The 18,851-nt window shown below is 39.6% G+C and overlaps 3 protein-coding genes across 3 annotated transcripts; all 3 read left to right on the top strand.

Moving 5' to 3' along the window:
• The first annotated feature begins 11,358 nt into the window (after positions 1–11,358).
• LOC150081950 (terminal uridylyltransferase 7-like) lies at positions 11,359–12,132 on the top strand. The gene has a single exon (XM_090380379.1). It carries the CDS (start codon positions 11,359–11,361, stop codon positions 12,130–12,132), a length of 774 nt encoding a protein of 257 aa, XP_090236505.1.
• A 232-nt stretch (positions 12,133–12,364) lies between these two features.
• Positions 12,365–14,056, top strand: LOC150081949 (irregular chiasm C-roughest protein-like). Its single transcript, XM_090380378.1, has one exon. It carries the CDS (start codon positions 12,365–12,367, stop codon positions 14,054–14,056), a length of 1,692 nt encoding a protein of 563 aa, XP_090236504.1.
• A 979-nt stretch (positions 14,057–15,035) lies between these two features.
• Positions 15,036–16,349, top strand: LOC150081948 (terminal uridylyltransferase 7-like). The gene has a single exon (XM_090380377.1). It carries the CDS (start codon positions 15,036–15,038, stop codon positions 16,347–16,349), a length of 1,314 nt encoding a protein of 437 aa, XP_090236503.1.
• The last annotated feature ends 2,502 nt before the right edge of the window (positions 16,350–18,851 follow it).

Raw genomic sequence — 18,851 nt, 5'->3', positions numbered from 1 at the left:
TATGTTTAATAAAATGTTATAGTTTCAGAATGAGGAGCTCTTCGACAACAGAAAGGTAAGACAAAAAAAAAAAATTGTGTTTTGGTAGCAATTATTTCTAATTTTAGTTGACTTGAATGTCAAGTGTGTTTGTGTGGGAAGGTAGCATACATTCCTTAACGTATTATGGAGAATAACATGGAACAGAATGGGCAGGATCAACTCAGAGCTGCCGCACCCCTATTACAACCCACAATTGCTGGATTTTCTAACCTAGTACCTGTGTTATCAGGCTCGCCAGAAGATTCAATTTCCCCTAGCCATTTCTTTGCTAGTTTAGAGGAAATAGGTGGTTTAGCTGGGTGGAACGACTTAGTTAAAATTATAGTGGCAAAAAGTCGCCTGAAGGGACCAGCATTTGATTTCCTATGTGAATCAACGGATCTGAAAAGAGAAGTAGACTTTGAGCAATTTAAACAAGCTTTCATAACTCGATTCGAGAAAACTGAATCATTGATAGTGCAGTTGCAGAAGTTTAATTCTGCCAAACAGGAGAATGGAGAGAGTGTGGTTCAGTTTGCTACCAGGCTGAAAAACCTGTGCCGTCATGCTTTTAAGACTAGAGGAGATAACGAAGCAGCAAGAGAATTAAGAGATCAAACGTTATTGTCTCAATTCTTAGCTGGGCTGCAAAGTAAAATTAAGAGATTAGTGTTATCGCAGAATCCTCCTGATTTTGAAACAGCTTTTGCTTGCGCTAAGCTTGAGGAGGAGAACGAAAATTTAATGAAGAAACAGTCTCATGTTGGTGTTTTAGAAGTGATGGAAAGAAAATCTAAGGGTGGTAAGGAGCCGAATAAGATTCCTAGAAGTTTGGAGGAGCCAGGCAGGAAAGAGGCTCAATCAGACCTAGGTATAGGGAAGTTAGAAAAACAAATAGCAGCGTTGAGCACTGCAGTAGAGAATCAAATGGTAGATTGGCGACATAGAGTGGAGCACTCACAACCAGTTGTTTCTCCCTCGGCTGTGAATCAACCTCTGACAAGGGAACCTTTAATTCTCTTGCCCAATGAGGACACTTTAACTCTACAGCCAGAAAGATCAGAGAGGCGGTATGTGAATTATGTACCTGTTGATAACCGGTACACTCCACAAGGGCTGTCGTCTAACATCCCTCGCTACAGGTATGGCAATCAGAGGCCATTATCTTATTGTAGTTCGGATGCACAAGGCTTTCAACCACGGTTTTCTCCAAGAGGAAGGAGGGTGCATTTTGATATGGCACCACGCCCACAAAGGGAACAGTATTTTCCTCCAAATCGAACCTATCGTTCACAGGTGGGCTTCTATCAACGAATGCCCAGGAATGTGGCTGTGCAACCTACTCAGAGATGGTCTGGTGTGGGTAATATTCGAGCGAATTTTCAGTCAAACCAACAAGCACGAGGAGGAAGGTGTGCTACCTACCCTAAAGAGAGATGGTCCCCTAGACAACTTACTCCGGTACAGAATGGTTTACAGTCTTATGCGTCTGTTAGCTATAATGATCCAAGCGGTAAACGGAAAGGAGCAAGTAGAGTTTATCCTTCTAACATAAATGGTGAATATAAGGGTAGCAGGTCCCAAACAGTCAATAACGTAACCGTAAATGAAACAGGGGGATTTTCAAATAAGTGTGAGGGTTCTGAGCATAATGATTCTTGACTAATTAAGAGAGGTAGGTTAGGCGCTCGGTCAAAAAGGGTTAAATTTGAATGTGGGAGCGTATCAAAATTAGATGATAATATTTTGCCTATCGTTAAAGGCCTAGTTCAGGGTATTCCAACCTTATTTCTGGTAGATTCAGGTGCATCGGTCTCATTGCTCTCCCCTGAGATATTTTCTAAAATACCTCATAACGACCAATTGCCAAATAATCAAATATCAGAGACGGTCTATTCTGTTACGGGTCATGAACTTCCAGTGCAGAATAAAGTGACTTTATGCATTTCCTTAGATGGTGTGGAATTTATTGAAGATATCCTTGTCTCAGAAAGTAAACTGAGTGATAAATATCAGATGGTTTTGGGAGCTGATTTGCTGCGGAAGCACGACTTTGTGATACATATGGGGACAGGTATGATTAAGTCAGTGCCAAGGCGTGTCTGTATGCATGAAGAAGGTGTTAGGGAAAAAATAATGAAGTCCTATGAACCTACCCCAGGTAGAACTGTTACACAGGAAATAATTCCACCTCTAACGGAACGTATTCTAATGCTACAGTGCGACGATCAGTTAAAAGACGAATGTGAAGTGGTTATAGAACCTAACCCTAAATTCAAGAATGACTCTTTGGCAATTAAATGTGTTCTTTCAAGTCTCAATGACAAAAGACAGGCCCGTGCTGCCATAGCTAATTTATCTACAGAACCAGTACGCCTGCAAAAGAACTCTAAAGTAGTTCAGGTTCACACCATAAGTGACCAGCAGTTTAAGTTAGCTTCTGAATCTTCAGGAGGAATGGATGAAGACATTATTACTATGGACGATTTTGAATTAGATCATTTGAAGATGCACGAGAAAGAACAACTGCAAGAGTTGTTATCGAGATATTTGGATGTCTTTGCAAAAGCACCGCATCAGTTGAGTGGTTCAGATGTTCTCAAACACAGAATTAAACTCACAGATGATAGACCTATCAAACTGAAACAATATCGTGTTCCACATGTTTTTAGACCTGAAATCGACCGCCAAATACAAGAATTGTTAGATGCTGGAATTATTGAATATAGCAAGTCACCGTTTGCGGCGCCATTAGTGCCAGTTCGGAAGAAAGATGGCAGTTTACGCATCTGCATTGACTTTAGGAAATTAAATAGTATTACTGTACCAGATGCTTATCCAGTGCCAAACATGGAAGATACTCTTAGTATGATCGGGAAGGCTAAACTATTTTCGAAAATGGATCTTGCGTATGGTTACCATCAGCTATTTGTACATGAAGCTGATCGTTTCAAGACAGGCTTCATCTGTCATGCCGGGTTATTTAATTACCGACGCCTGCCTTTTGGGCTTCGCAACGCGCCTGCGACGTTCAACCGCGGCCTTCAATTTGCTTTAAGGGGTCTCCAATCCGAAGCCATCTTCATCTATCTGGACGACATCATTTTGTGTTCAGAAACGTTCTCTGACCACCTCCGCAAACTTGAATTAGTGTTTGCAAGATTGAGACAATATAATCTTAAAGCCTAGTAAATGTGAATTTCTGAGAACTGAGATTGATTTCTTGGGACATGTCGTTAGTGCCGAAGGAGTGAAACCCGACCCCAGAAATGTGAAAGCTGTAAGGGAGTGTAAACCCCCAAAAAACGTGAAACAAGTTCGTGGATTTTTAGGAATGTGTAACTTCTATCGCAAATTCATCCCAGACTTTGCTAGTATTTGTCTTCCTTTGACAAAACTGACAAAAAAATCAGTGCAGTTTGTATGGGACGAAGCTGCAAATAAAGCTTTTGAGAAGTTAAAAGAACTGTTGACTTCCGAACCAGTTCTTATATATCCTGATTTTGAGAAGGAATTTTATTTAACTACAGATGCCAGTGAAAAAGCGATCTCTGGAATTTTGGAACAATGTGGACAAACTGGTGTTCGCCAACCAATAGCGTATGTGAGCAGGCAACTAAGAGCGGCCGAGCTAAATTACAGTGTTACAGAAAAAGAAGCATTAGCAATTGTCTTCTCCATTAAACAGTTCCATCCCTTCATATATGGACGACAAATGGTTATAGTAACAGACCACAGACCCCTGCAATACTTACTTCATCTGAAGAATCCAAATGCACGTCTTACACGTTGGAATCTTATGTTGATGGGGTACGATTTTACAGTTCAGTATCGCCCGGGAAAGAAAAATCAGAACGCAGACTATCTGTCTAGACCAGTTAGTGCACTGGACACACAGATGCCAATTGACTTGAATCAGCCAAGTCAAGATGGGAGCAATAGTGACGGTAGCGATCCACAAGAGATCACTCGTAAATTGCAACGAGAAGATCCAAAACTAAAACCAATTTTGGAACAATTAGAAGGGAAGGCAGAACCTCTTTCCCCCAAATTAGCAAACCAATACTTTCTAAGAGATGGACTATTGTATCACTATTCCCTACCAACAGATAAGTCAACTAGGGGTGAACCTTTGGAACAACTAGTAGTACCAAGTAAATTAAGAGGTGAGATATTAAAAGCTTGCCATGATGCACACTGTTCAGGACATATGGCTCTCACCAAGACTCTTCAGAGAATCAGGCAGGACTATATATGGGACAACATGTACTCCGACACAAAGAATTATGTTAGTTCTTGTCCAAGTTGTATGGAAAGACGAGGTTTTAAACCTAAAGCCAAAGCGAATTTGGTTAGAGCTGAAGCGGAAGCAAGACCTTTCTATAAAATTGCAGTCGATGTGTTAGGACCATTACCAACTTCAGAAGAAGGTTACAAGTATATCTTAATGGTAGTGGATCACTTTACACGGTATGTGGAGGCATATCCTATGCGTACTCAAACAGCTCAGCAGGTCGCAGAAACCCTCATCGATGGAGTAATAAGTCGTCATGGGATACCATCCATAGTACTCTCAGATCGAGGCAGTAATTTTGTATCACAGTTAATGCAAGAAGTGTATACAAAACTTGGAGTTAGAGCAGTACGAACGAGTGGATATCATCCCTCAAGTAATGGAAGATGTGAAAGGATAAATCAGACATTAGAGAACATCTTGTCACACATGGTTGCCTCTGCTCAAACATGAATGGCCCTAAATTTTTGCAGATTGCTTTGTTAGCCTATCGCTCTGCATTTCACAGCGCTACAGGAGAAACTCCTAGTTTTCTACTGTACGGACGTGATATTGTATTGCCACAGCATATCTGGAAATCTGATGTTCAGCCAACATATTCGTCATTGGAGAATTATAGCGAAGCATTGTGTGCACGACTGAAGAGAACCTATGAGATTGTCAAAGAAAACCTAGAAGAGGCTGATGAAGAACAAGAAGCCTATAGACGTCGGAAAGCAATTGACAAGAAAATACGAGTTGGCAGTGTAGTCTATTTGTATGTGCCTAGAGTGAAAAGAGGTTTACACGTAAGCTGGCTCGACAAAATGTGGGACCATATCGAGTTATTAGTCAGACATCTCCTGTAAATTATGAAATTCAGAATTTGACGAAACCAAAAGACAGACAACTCGTACATGTTGATAGACTTACAAAGATTACTGAAAGGAAACCCTTTTTGGAAGTGAAAACTAGAATAGAGGAGCAAACCGCTCCAAAGCATGTGGAGGTACACCCTAAGGCTACCTCAGTTGAAATAGAGGAAGGAGAGGAGAGCGACCAAGAAATTTGGTGGGATGCTCTCCCTGGTCAGCTGGGTAGGACATATCGGCAGATAAGACCGGTATCCAGACCAATAGATGAGTCAAACAGGACAATTAAGTGATCACTATCATCGGAGGAAGTTCAACAAGCATCACGAAGTGACCCACAAGAGTATCCTGACTCTAGAACGTGGTTAGGTCGACCAACACATCACTATCACTTAAGAAGTAGAGACCGCCAATTAGAACGAACCTCAGAAGAAGCAGATGTCAAGAGTCCTGTTGAAAGGCGTAAGCCAACCTGTCATTTTTTTTAAGCCAAGGAAAAGGAAGTTCCAACAAATGGCGAGGCATCACTATCCACAGGTGAAACAACGCATGAGTTCGAGATATCTGCAACGGAGGAGAGGATGTAACAGATGACGTCGAGGACAGATAATGATGTTGAAGGAAGAAGACTATCCACAACGGAAGAAGTTTCAGATGGTTGAGGGTACGGAAGAACGGTCATCGCAAGATGCTTTAGAATGGTTTAAAGAAACGGTTGGGAGATGGAAAATTTAAAAAAAAAAAAAAAAAAAAAATGAGAACGAATGAAATGAAAAAAAAAAAAAAAAGAAAATTTATATATATATAACACAATGAAAAAGTACATCTCCTGAGGAAGATATTGATGGAACAGGTGAGGAGCATCTACATCCTCCAACTTGCATGTTTTCTAAAGGCTTTGATAGGTGGCTCGCAGGTAAACAAAGAGAATACATATATACTCATAGTTTGTGTGCATATGATTACTTCGTATTCATTCATCTCAGTCAACTCTGTACCAGTTGGTTTTACCTTGTAGGTCCCCTCCTGTGAAATAAGGCTATACTGAAAAGGCAAGACTAATAGAATCGTGAATATCATGAGTCCATGGTTTGAATCTTTAATATCACGGAATGTATGGATGATAGGATGTTTATTAATTATAATAGTAAAGGAAGCTGAAGCTTATGAGATAGAAAAATGTACCATAGTAAATGGCAGTTATCGCTGTGCATTTGTAAAGCCAAGTGAAGTGAAACTCGATTTAATGGTAGAAGGCGGATGTGTTAAAAATAGATGTCGAAATTGTTTAAAAACAGTGGGTAACAAGAATACTGTATTCCAATGGATCATTGGGTATTCCTCAACACTTTATTATTAATCAAGTGATGCGTAGAAACGGTACTTCTCAGGTTTATCGATGCCAAAAGGAAGGAAGACCTTGTCACTGCTCACGTCAGAAGTGTAAATGGGTCGATGGAATTTTGTTTTCAGATGGAATGTAACCAACAGTCGGATTGCATTTGTGACATAGAATCAGCCGAAACAAGCTGGTTAGCATTAAACGGATGGAGGAATTTCTATAAATCCCAACGCTTATCTCTTTTAAATGCTGCACTGTGCCTGCGACCTTCTTCGAGGTCACATCGACAGTTATTAGCTGAGGAGATGGCTAAGTTTGAGGAGCAGGGAATTAAAGTGCTGTTTACGGATTCAGTATTTACATTAGATAGAAGAGGGACTTTAATTATTCGAAAACAAGGCATCGAAAAGATAATGCGTGTCACTGAACCTTTACAAGCCCAAGTACCTTTAGAAATGTTGAGAACCCCAGGAGCATTAAAATTTTCCTTCATTACGGAAAAGGGTAATGTACTGCAGGGTGTAGTACATGTTTCTGGAAGAAATGAATGTTATCAGTTGAACTGTGTTTTTTTGTTGGGAGCTAATTAAAAATAGGCATTGTCTACCAGAATCTTTAGTGTATTGTATCTATGTAACTGTAGGCATTATGACATTAATGGCTGTCTACTACAGTAAAGTACTGATACAATTATTGTGGCAAGTTATCAGAGCCTTAACATTGCTATTAAGGGCCGGATGGCGTTTAGCGAAATTAGCAGGTCACATTTCAGCTATTGCGGGAATTAATACCGGTGAAAGAATAGCCCAAACAACTGAGCGAGTCAGTCAACATTTTTGATAATCATGCGAGAGGAATGGGTAGAGTAAAATGATCAAGGACCATTGATTGCAACTGTTATTATGTTGATAGGGTAATAATAACCACGCTAGCTGTAGACGATGTAGTAATCATCAAGTTATACCATCCGAAGTACGAGAGTGTGATGGAAACGAAGGTACAAATCCTTGTGAACTGTTTACCCATGCTCGAGTTACACTAAGGAAATCTTGAATTTACGCAGTGTCTATGGTTCACCTCAACTACTGACCAAACAGTGTTTCAGCTAAAATTACATTCAAAGAAGTAAAATGCCGATGGTCAACAACGCGACTTTATTATATGTTTTCCTGTGGATGGAGCATCTAGTCAGCCAAACTAGCTGTCCACAAAATCAGTTCTGTCGTTGGGGAGACGTATGCCACAGAGACTTCAACTTCCCCCGCTCTGACAAAAGAATCCTTAAGCTGGGCCTGGGATTACGAACTGTCTAGCTGGAGATAGCGGTTCGATATGTTTGATAATCGATGGTCAATCATGTATCCATTACCGAGTATGGCTTGTCCCTGACTTTACGAAATCATACGAAGTAAGGAAAGTCAATGGTATGTCTTGCTCCTATGTGGTCATTGCTCACACAGAAGAGGACGGACGCGACGAAGAGATAATCTTCGAGGAATATGCTCGAACACAGAAGGGGATAGAAATGCAAGTGGTTGGTGCATATGACCAGCCAACAGGAATCACGGATTCCCCAGTTAATTTTGCGAGTGGGACAACCCCAGGAGGCATACTTGGATAAGGCTGCTCCTATGTCAAGGACCGAAGTATGGTGAGATAGGAGACGTCCAGTCTAACTATAGTGTTTCGAAGGATTTCATTTTTGATGAGAATATGATCACATGTCATTTGTACGAAGCAAGAGTTACTTGCAGTAGGAAAGAGTCCTATTTGCTGAGGATGGTGAAAGGAAAAATTAACAAATTGCCGAAAACACGAACATATCATCAGTTTCTATACAGAACAGTCGGGACAGTTATTATCAAAAATGCTTCGATCTGCACCTTTAGTGCTAGATCTAAACTTTAATGGATATACCTTCTTCATGGAAACTCATACTGTATGTCCAAAACTATCACCTGAAATAACAACTCCAGTGGGATGCTATGCTTGTGACACAATGGTAGTAACTCGGGTGACCGCATCATCAACCTGTTTAGCCGGAAGAGTTGTCGTCACTTTTAAAAAACATTGAAATAGCTACTAAATCTTTATATTTGACTACCACAGCCACAGATTTTGAAATACAATTTAAAACGGATCAGAAGTTGCCATGAGGAAAAGATTTGCCTCGTTGGACGCACAATCTCGGATTGCCGCGATTTGAAATTTTGTTTAGATGACCCTACAATACTAGTAATGCATCCCAACTATTCACAGGTAAAGACACACAACCAGATTTCACGCCAGGAGAAAATCCATGGGAAGCCTTTGTAAGGCTTATTCGAGGAACCAGTATAATTTCTTGGCTCCTCTATCCAGCGATCCTAGCGGCCATTGTTTTAGGAAGTTTATTTATGATTGGGGCTTGTTTGGCCTGTATAAAAAGGTAGGTCACAGGAAGTTCAAAGAATGCTCAAAAAAAAAAAAAAAAAAAAAATATGTATATACAGATATATCTCATGATTTTGGCATTCTCATTTTTAACCAACAGTATTGATTAAGAACTTTAGGAATCTAGAATATTTGGATAAGTAGTAAGGAAGATTAATTAGGTTGAAGTTCAAGGGAGAAGAAGATGTGAAAAATTTACCGGTCTCATCCTTTCTTTACAATTTGCAAAGAAATGGAATGAGAAAAGAGCAAGAATAGTAAATTAGTCGTCATCTCTATCTCTTTCTTTACAGAAAAGAGAAAGAAGAGGAGGACGTATTGTAACATTCGAAAAATTTAATTAGCAGTAGCCCTGGCCACAACCTTCCACTGAAAACCATGGAATGGAATCACCGAGTCACAGGAACATTGGAGGCCGCTATAGCACAACAGCTATCCACTGTCCCCACAATCTATTATACCAGGTTGACACGTAATGCATATGAACCAGTGCGAGAGGCGTTCCCATCACTGGGGTATGCAATTCTAAATCCAAGAGGATGTGTGATTCCGTCTGGATCACATCGAACCATTAATACTGGATTAAGGATCCTAATACCACCTGGTTGCATAGGTTTTATTGCCCCTCGTGAAGGCCACACGGTGTTGCCATTAGGACTGAGATTGGAATCTCAAATGATTACTCCAATAACCACTGAGCCATTAGAAATCGTTTTTTTTAATGTCACTTCCAGGAGACTTGTGATTGGGCAAGGCGTAAGAATGGCCCGGATAATCTGCGAGCGTGTCGAATTCCCAGATCTAATGGAGAGACGCTTAGGATGCAATGTCACTCCTCGAAATACTGAACCGTCTTTTTCTATTCCTCAACAGGTTCTGGGAGAAGAATTTTATCGAATGAATCACAGTACGAAAGGAGTTTGTGTGATCTTGTGTAACCGGATATTTGAAGTAACACCGATAAAATGCGGTGAGATGAGTGCTTCTCAGGATGCGGAGCGTGTGCGTGGGTGTTTTGCATCTATGGGATTCCTATCCCAAGTTTATTATGATGCATCAGTCGTAGAAATTGGTATGATCTTACAGGGCATTGCGGCTGAGGACCAGTCACATGTAGATTGCTTTGTCTGCTGTATCATCACTCATGGGGAAGATAATAAGCTGCTTGCGCGAGATGGCTCGTATACTTTTGATCACATCACATATCCCCTCCTGGAAATGAATGCACCTACTTTAAAAGGAAAACCTAAAATATATTTCATCCAGAACTGCCATGGTGTCAAGTTAACCGGCACTGAAATACAGCCTGCAGAGACAAAAATTGACCCATCAACCATTCAACCTTTCGCCCATGCAGATTTTCTTTTAGTACATTCAGCAGTACAGAGATGCCAATCCTGGCAAATGAAGAAAGATGGGAGTTGGTTCATTCAGCGTCTTTGTGATAAATTAGAAGGAGCCAATGGAGCAATCGATTTGTTAGGGGTTCTCACCACGATGAATAGAGAGTTTGTGCAGATTTTCGAAACAATACAAGACCCAAAACCAGTGCCCATAGAGCGAGTGCCGTGTATCGCGTCTTGGTTGACTAAATCAATGTATTTTGCTCCAAGTCTTAGCCTCTTGGCTATAGAAGATCCTTGGGATGTACTTGACGCCCTGGAGGGTCCAAAGACCCCAGACCATTCAGACGGTCCCAGTGACAAAGAAAATTTTGTGGAGCTGATAGATTAGGGAAGATGAGCATTCAGTATTTAAAAAAAAAAAAAAAAAAAAAAAAAATGTATATGTATAGATATATATATAATAATGAATAACCACACTAATAATAGTAAGGATAATCTTTGGGAAAAATGCTATTGATCAAAAAAAAAAAAAAAACTAACATTCTCAACTACAGTGCCTAAGGCAAATTCATCATGTTGCAGGCAAGTCGAGACAGCAAGGACAATCTTAGAAATGTCATGGCTACCAGAGGAGCTGACCCCGTAGAGGATATCGAGGAGGAATTGGCTAATCTGAGAATGGACGTACATCAGGCTCAAAAATACTATCTACACCCGTGGGTGTCCACAAACTTGACTACTCAGGAATGGTTGCAACAAGCTCTGACGAACTCACTACGTATACAAGGACTGTCTGTCCTGTGCCTCCGTCAGACTGAAAACTTAGTCCCTACAGTCGAAGAACGAACCGAGAAAGAAGCTCTGTTCGCATCTGTCAAGAAACACATCTTGAGTATGTATCCCGAGTCTAGACTATCGATAATTGGTTCCACCTCTACTGGACTTGATACATGAAATTCAGACTTAGATGTCCATGTGAAGTTGTCAGGTGTGCACTCTAAGGTGAGAAAGGTCTCCGAAACAAGAGTACTAGAAACCATATGCTCTGGACTTCGAAGGCGTACGAACTGTATGGGGGCAGACGCCATTGTTCAGGCCCGAGTTCCCATAGTTAAAGTACTCTATAAGAGCCAAGGTCCAAGACGAGAGACTATGTTGGTCGATATATGTCTAAACAATCGATTCGCCGAATCCAATAGCGCTTTACTTCGTTTGTATGTGGAGATGGACGTGAGGGTAAGGACCCTTATTTTGAACCTAAAATACGTAACGAGGAAGTTCCATATTGAAGGAGCAGGGCATAATGGAATATCGTCATATGCAATCTCACTAATGGTAATCTATTACCTGCAGAAGGTTCATCCGCCAGTTCTCCCAGTCCTACAGGAGTTACCTGGAATTACCAAGGACTACTGGAAAAGGAAGCCTCCTGCCCACATTCAGCATGAAGTAGAATGGATATCTAAAACTTGGCCCGGATGGGAAAGGAATCGCGATGGAGTCGGGGAGCTATGGCTCCGAATGCTATTATACTATAGCGAGGAATTTAAGTACCAAAACGTCATTATTTCGATAAAAAGAGATGAGATGTTGTTAAGAAGTGCGAAACCGGCGTGGAGCTCACCGCTCGTAGTCGAGGATCCCTTTGAGGATGATCGTAATCTTGGAAAACCACTCAGTTGGCCAAATTTCAAGATGTTTCGACAGGTTCTCAGGTCGACCCTCTTCGTGGCTACTACCACGGAAACTATCGTGGAAAGAAAGACCGCTGAAGTTTTAAGAAGGAGTAAGAGTACCTTCGCAAACTCAGGAAAAAAAATCTGTACAAAAAGAAAAACGAAATGAATAAACAGTTATGTAAAAAAAAAAAAAAAAAAAAAAAAGGGAGGAAATTTAAGTAAACAGTAAATCCTTATATTCATTATTCGAAAATATAAATATTGAATTTTCTTCATCCTGGAAATAAAAATTTGGATATTTTTGTTGCTGTTAGGAATAGATAAAATAAAATATCTGAAAGGAAGGTATGTCTATTATTTAGGTATAAACCTAAGGCTTTCAAGAGGACACGACAGAGATGAGTGGAGTAATGATTGTAATCCTTGGAGCTTTCCTGACCTATATCCAGGCTGTAGTCACCGAAGATGTTTTTCTCATGCAGCCGATCAATCGGACGGCTATTTTGGGGCAATCAGTGATCTTACCGTGTAGCAGTACAACCCCGGTAGAAAACTTCGAGTGGTTTAAAAATGGTAGATCCCTAGGGGATGCACATCATATTGGAATCTGGACCAGATATGGCATGGTTGGTTCAACAGGGGCGAGAACGTACAATCTGCAAATCAAGCCTGTTGAATTGGAGGACGAAGAGAGTTTTCACTGTGAATTAACCCTCCTTGATGGGAGTGTGAGTGTTTCATCAAGAGCTTTTCTGACAGTATTGATTCCCCCAGATCCACCCTTTATTGTGGAAGGTGCCCAGTTTAACCTAATAGAAGGACAAGAATTAATACTGACCTGTCGGGTGATCTCAGGTAAGCCATCCCCAAGTATATTTTGGAGGGATTGGAGCCAACAAATAGTGACGTCAAATGTTACGTTAAAGGAGCGAGTAGACTCTGTAAACAAAACGACAATTGTAGATGTAACATGGAGCCTAAAATCGATCAACGATTCTTGGGACCAGAAAATCATTACCTGTGTCACGGAGCACCCGGCGCTGACTGAAATTCGTTATGCCCAGGTTGTCATTAATGTAAAATTCAAGCCTAGAATAACTATGCAACTTATGAAGAGCCCAAAAATGGTGGGAGATGACCTACAAATTTTCTGTCATGTTAAAGCGAACCCCAGCAAAATTAATTATTTCTGGTATCGGAATAATGTAACACTTCATGAGACCAATCGACCCTTATTGGAAATACGCGACTTGCAGGAAGAGAATGATGGGGATTTAATTTCCTGTTTAGCGGAAAATCAATTGGGATTCTCAGTCAAAACCTATCGTATTGACATTATGTATAAACCTGTATTATTATCCAAATTAAATGACACTGCCGCCCAGATCGGCGAAACCATCATTCTAAATTGTACCGTGCATGCGAAACCCCAAACACAAATTAAGTGGAAGAGGGATGGAGTAATTCTCCACAATGCCCACTCACAGGAGTTAATCATTGACAACTTGCAAGAATCAAAAACTGGAAGATATGAATGCTACGTTTCTTGTTCCCCATTTCCCACGATTCAGGATGGTTGTCTTGTATTTATTTCAGGACCGCCTCTGGTGCACTGTAGGCTAAACCACGAAGCAGAATTGGAAGAAATTCTACACCTCCCATGTATGATTAAGAATGTGCCACCAGTCAGAAACTGGTATTGGTCGTTTGAAGGACAGGCGCTTCCAGACCAATTTCGATGGGATCTTAAGGTTCACAACTATACCAGTTATACTCGTGTTACATTGATCCTTATAAGAGTCACCTCTGACACCTATGGTCAGTACATCTTTCACGCGATCAATGAGTGGGGAACAACAGAAATAACAGTTATGGTAAGTCCACAGAACACGAATTTTGAATTTATAGCTTTAGTGTTAGCAGTAGCCAGCAGCCTCATAGTTACGATAGGACTCGGAATTTTGATATTGACGAAATGTTGTTGTGAGGGAGATGACCATGGCCGTTTTGACGTAAATGAGATGGGGACACCAGCAGCTACCTACTTAGCGCCAATAGCTGGAATAGTTGAATACGAGGTAATTCTTTAAAAGGATTATTCTAAAAAAGAAAAAAAAAAAAAAAAAAAAAAAAAAAGAGATGTTCTTTTCAACCTCATCTATCTCATAACTCTATAATCAAAAAAAAAAGAAAAAAATATATATATTCACAGCTACGAATTCAGAATGAGTCGATGGAGAAGTTTTCAGAGTAGTAAAGGTCGTATCGTTTGTAAGTACACTTCCCCCATAGCGGGCGAACCACACACAGGATGTTCTACAGTTTCAGATTTAAAAGGCCAATCTCTCACTCGCTATGCGATGGACTCAACAGAAGAAACTCACTGTGAGGTGTGTAGAAGAGTCCGTAGACGCAAGCGAAGCGTGAAGCAAGGTGCCAGGGAGTTTGTTAGCCAAGTAGACCATATTCACAGTCCATTCTTACATGTCTGGCAGAAATACTGCAGGCAAAGAGTAGACACTTCTCCTATGACCAGAAACGTATCAACACAAACAGTCATTAGCATCGTAGAGAGTAACGTTATGAAGTCTAAACATGTAGCCAACAATTTAAGTACCACTGAAAACTCGAAACAACCGGATAGTGCAGATTGGATCTATGATGAAGAGGCCCTTCCTCCTTTACCACTTTTATGTCTTTTCAGAAATTAAAAAAAAAAAAAAAAAAAAATCCATTTAAGTAGTTTTGAGAGTTGTTAGCCATTTGAGAGTTACTATTGTTGCATGATAATCAGATACGATTCAGACATCAATTAATATTGCTATGTGCTAAGTAATCACCTCATATAGTATGGGTATAACGAACAGCATATAACCTATGCAATTAAGATGCCACCTCTAATATATACATGCATAGATAGAAGAAGGAAGTAGTTAAGAAATTGAGTAAAGACAAGAAAGTTGTTCTCGTAAATCGTTATTCATAACCACACGGACACCCAACGCTTACAGGAAAATTCATCATTTTACAGGCTAATAAATTCATCGAGTGGATAAAAGGAGCTCAATTATGGCAATTGGAGGAGTGGAGTCAGTAGAAGAACTCGAACGAGAATTGACCATTTGGAAGATAGAAGATCCGCACACTGAGGAATGTTGCTCACGCTCACAACTTTCTGCCGATACGCTATATGATAGCCAAAATAGGGTGATACAGGCACTGACCAATCCACTACGATTACAAGCTCTGACGAAATCATGTAATCACCATACCTTCAAGAAGAACCCTACCAGAAGCGAGTGGAAGGAGAAGGAAACATTATTTGCGTACCTTCGAGGATACATCTGTAAGACATATCCTGGCTCCAGTCTGTCAGTTATTGGTTCCTCAATTACCCGACTTGATGCCTGGTACTCAGCTTTGGATATTAATGCCAATATTCCAATCCTCGAATCCGAAGAGCGAAGAGTTTTCATGGAGAGAACCATCGACGAAATATGTGCAGGTTTGAAACTCCACACACTGTGCATACAAGCAGACACGATTGTTCATGCACGAACACCACTTGCGAAGTTGTGTTTTAAGAGTCGTGGGCCTCGACGAGAAAAACTAAGAGTTACAATTTGTCTGAACAATTCACTTGCTGAAGCTAGTAGCTACCTTCTCCAGACTTACGTAAGATTAGATGTAAGGGTAAAGATTCTCGTAGGGAGCCTGAAGAACATCACCAAGAAACTTCACAAGGAAAAAATTGGAACACATGGCCTATCCTCCTACGGACTGTCCTTGGTGGTCATTTATTACCTACAACAGGTTCGTCCACCCGTCCTCCCAGTATTACAGGAGATACCTGGGATGACAAGAGACTGGTGGATAGAGCGACGACCTATATCTTTTCAGAATACCCTAGGAGAAATAATCAACACTTGGCCCATATGGAAGAGGAACCAAGATCAAGTTGGAGAACTTTGGTTACGTATGTTACTCTTTTACAGCGAAGAATTTGATTACCAGAATGTAATCATATCGATCACACGTGGACGAATGTGCTTCCGAAGAGCTGAGTGGGAATGGAAATCCCCACTAGCCATTGAAGACCCACTTGAAGTAGAACGAAATCTAGCAAAGCAAGTTAGCCGATGGAACTTTCTTCAATTTAGACAAACTCTCCGGTCAATACTCATAAAGGTTGCCACTACAGAAACAGAATTAGAAAGAGAAGCGCTAGTCGGGAGTAACCCTTCCTTTGTTGACCGTGACGAAGAAATTGCTAAGATTGAATCAGCTGAATCTAAAGCCCTGTCATGCTTGACCACACACCAAGAGAATCATCAGCAGATACCGGACACTGAAGTCACACGCCGCAAGGAAGAGATGGTCTAAATATGTAAATGTAGAACTATCAAAAAAAAAAAAAAAAAAAAGAGGTTGTATACTTACAACCTTGCCTTCCAAATATTATTTTGGGTAATCCATTGGTATGTAAATTATGTTAAGACGCAATGTTAACTTAATTGGTATATAAAATATGCACTCTATTCCTTCTTAAAAGCATTCACATTATAAAGAAGTCTGTGATGAAAAGGTTGCTGAAAGATGATGAATAATATTCTCAATGCATACTTATGTAATGATTTAAACTTCTTTGGTTAAATTTCTGAAATTGAGAGGAAGGATGTTTTAAAAAAAAAAAAAAAAAAAAAAATATCTATATTGTAATAAGCTTCTTAATGAATATTGTTATTTCTATGTAACTTGAATTGAAATGGTTAGTTTATGGTCATGTCATATTACTATATTCATATTCTTATATCATATGATATTATTATACCTCACTAGGAGTATGTTATCTCAAGATATTAGGTAACCTAACGTATTGTATCGTATTATAATATGTCCCATACGGACAAATATCAAGTGTATGTGTAGTTCCATTTGAACTGGGTTGGTTTCGGATATATCAAACGAACAGCCACCCAGAAGTGTATTCTGAAGTTTAAGGAGGTAACTTAACCATTTAACATTTAACTTTATCATTTGATGTTTAAGGTACTGTGTTTATCTATTTACTATAGTGATATATATAACCAAGATATAATGTTAAATCAAGAAATATAACATTGATTGAAATGGATACTAACAGTCAAATGTAGAATGACCTAATATAACCTACTATGAGCTGATTTGTAATACTGATATTACGTTTTGTTCTTTTTCTTTCATGTAAATGGGCAATGAGTGACGACAAGAGAGAAGTGCCATCATCAATGGTGGGCCGATGTGTTCTTAGTGTTTCTCAATGTATTAGGACTTGTGTTAATGTAAGTGCCATTTAAAGAAGGAAATCTATGTGACCTCCAAGGACTCAAGCACGGAAACTTCTTATTACTTTCCTCTCCAAATAACCTGGAACTTATAAGGTCTTCCACCCCCACAAAGGCACTGTTGTTCGAGGAGTGGATCGGTTACAACCCTCAGTGATTTAAAAAAAAAAAAAAAAAAAAAAAAAATGAAAGATTAATCTACAGAAAGACTATGTTTTCTCACAAGAATTTCTCTGAAAACTGTTGCTGAACATTCCAAATTAGACTCTTAGTTTTCACCTTCCTAAAGTGTAAATTGACTGTTTCAGAAGTGTGTGTGATACCACAATGAAGATTTGTTCCCCAACTCTGGTGATCTATTGTTGTTAAATTTTATTTTGATAAATTAATATGAAGTTTTGGTAAAGAAATTGGATCAATGATCAATGTAAATTTCTCACAAGTTAGAGGTATAACTGCGGAAATTAACTTAAAAAAAAAAAAAAAATGTCGATCGGGAGTTGTTATACCCTCTTCTTGTGTTCAAAGTTCGGTGATACCTTAACAAACTTTACGCGCAAACGAGACACATACTTAGAAAATTCGTGTTTCACAATCTTTTAGCTCAGTTATTACTTTTTCCTGATAATATACCGTAAATTAGAAAGGGTCGAAAGGGCCTGCGGCTCCTAACGGCACCCTACAACTTCTTCAGTCAGTCGCACTGACCTTTACCGAGGAGAACTCCTACCACACAAGAGAGCGCGCTCATATCAAATACCTTTTTAATAATAATGATAATAATAAATAAAAATTAAAGCAATAAATAGAATAAGAGGAATAACAATACTATTAGTAAATGTATGGTAAAGTTCATCTACTTACATTTGGTTCTACTCCAGGGAGGGAGACTGTTCTCGACCAATCCTTGGTCTTCACAGTTGGTGAATGGAGGAATGTTGCCAAGGCAACCAGTCACTTCCCCCCCCCCCCTCAATCCTTTTTTTATTCTAATATGTAGTTACTACAGCAGCTGTCTATTAATACTTGACATTATTCAAATCATAAACATATTCCGAATCTGTCCAAGACAAAACAGATTCTGTGTGAATCAACTTTTTCCAAGTGCAAGTTTTGTGTTTCCTGCTACGGAAGTTAATCTTTTTAGAGACATTAAATCCGCTACAAGTCTATACTTTCCTTAGTGTTAGAGTCAAGGAGACACCCAGTAATTCCTGATCATTACCAAGTCTGAAATATAACTGAATGCATAACTGAATATTGTTTATACATCAGGGAATCACATTAGAAATGGAGATCGGTTTGACAAAGAAGAGGAACGTATATGGATAGAACTCTAAAAAGGGAGCGAATGAATATTTTATTAGTTGGGGATTTAATTACAAATATATATATAAAGGCTTTATGAGTTAACTGTCTTATTCAGTAATTTCAGTAGAGTGATAAAACTTTGCTACAAAAGTAAAGGCAAATAAAAGAATGCGAAGAGAAAGTTAAGTCACCAGTCTCGCCCACATCCTGGTTCCTGTCACAGATAATGTTATCAGCGGTACCAGACGGT

The sequence above is a fragment of the Mastigoproctus giganteus genome, chromosome 8, assembly GCF_048544385.1.
Source record: "Mastigoproctus giganteus isolate SK-2022 chromosome 8, ASM4854438v1, whole genome shotgun sequence".
NCBI lineage: Eukaryota > Metazoa > Arthropoda > Arachnida > Uropygi > Thelyphonidae > Mastigoproctus > Mastigoproctus giganteus.
The sequence above is the reverse complement of the archived record's forward strand: the minus strand, read 5'-3'. Positions and strand labels throughout refer to the sequence as shown.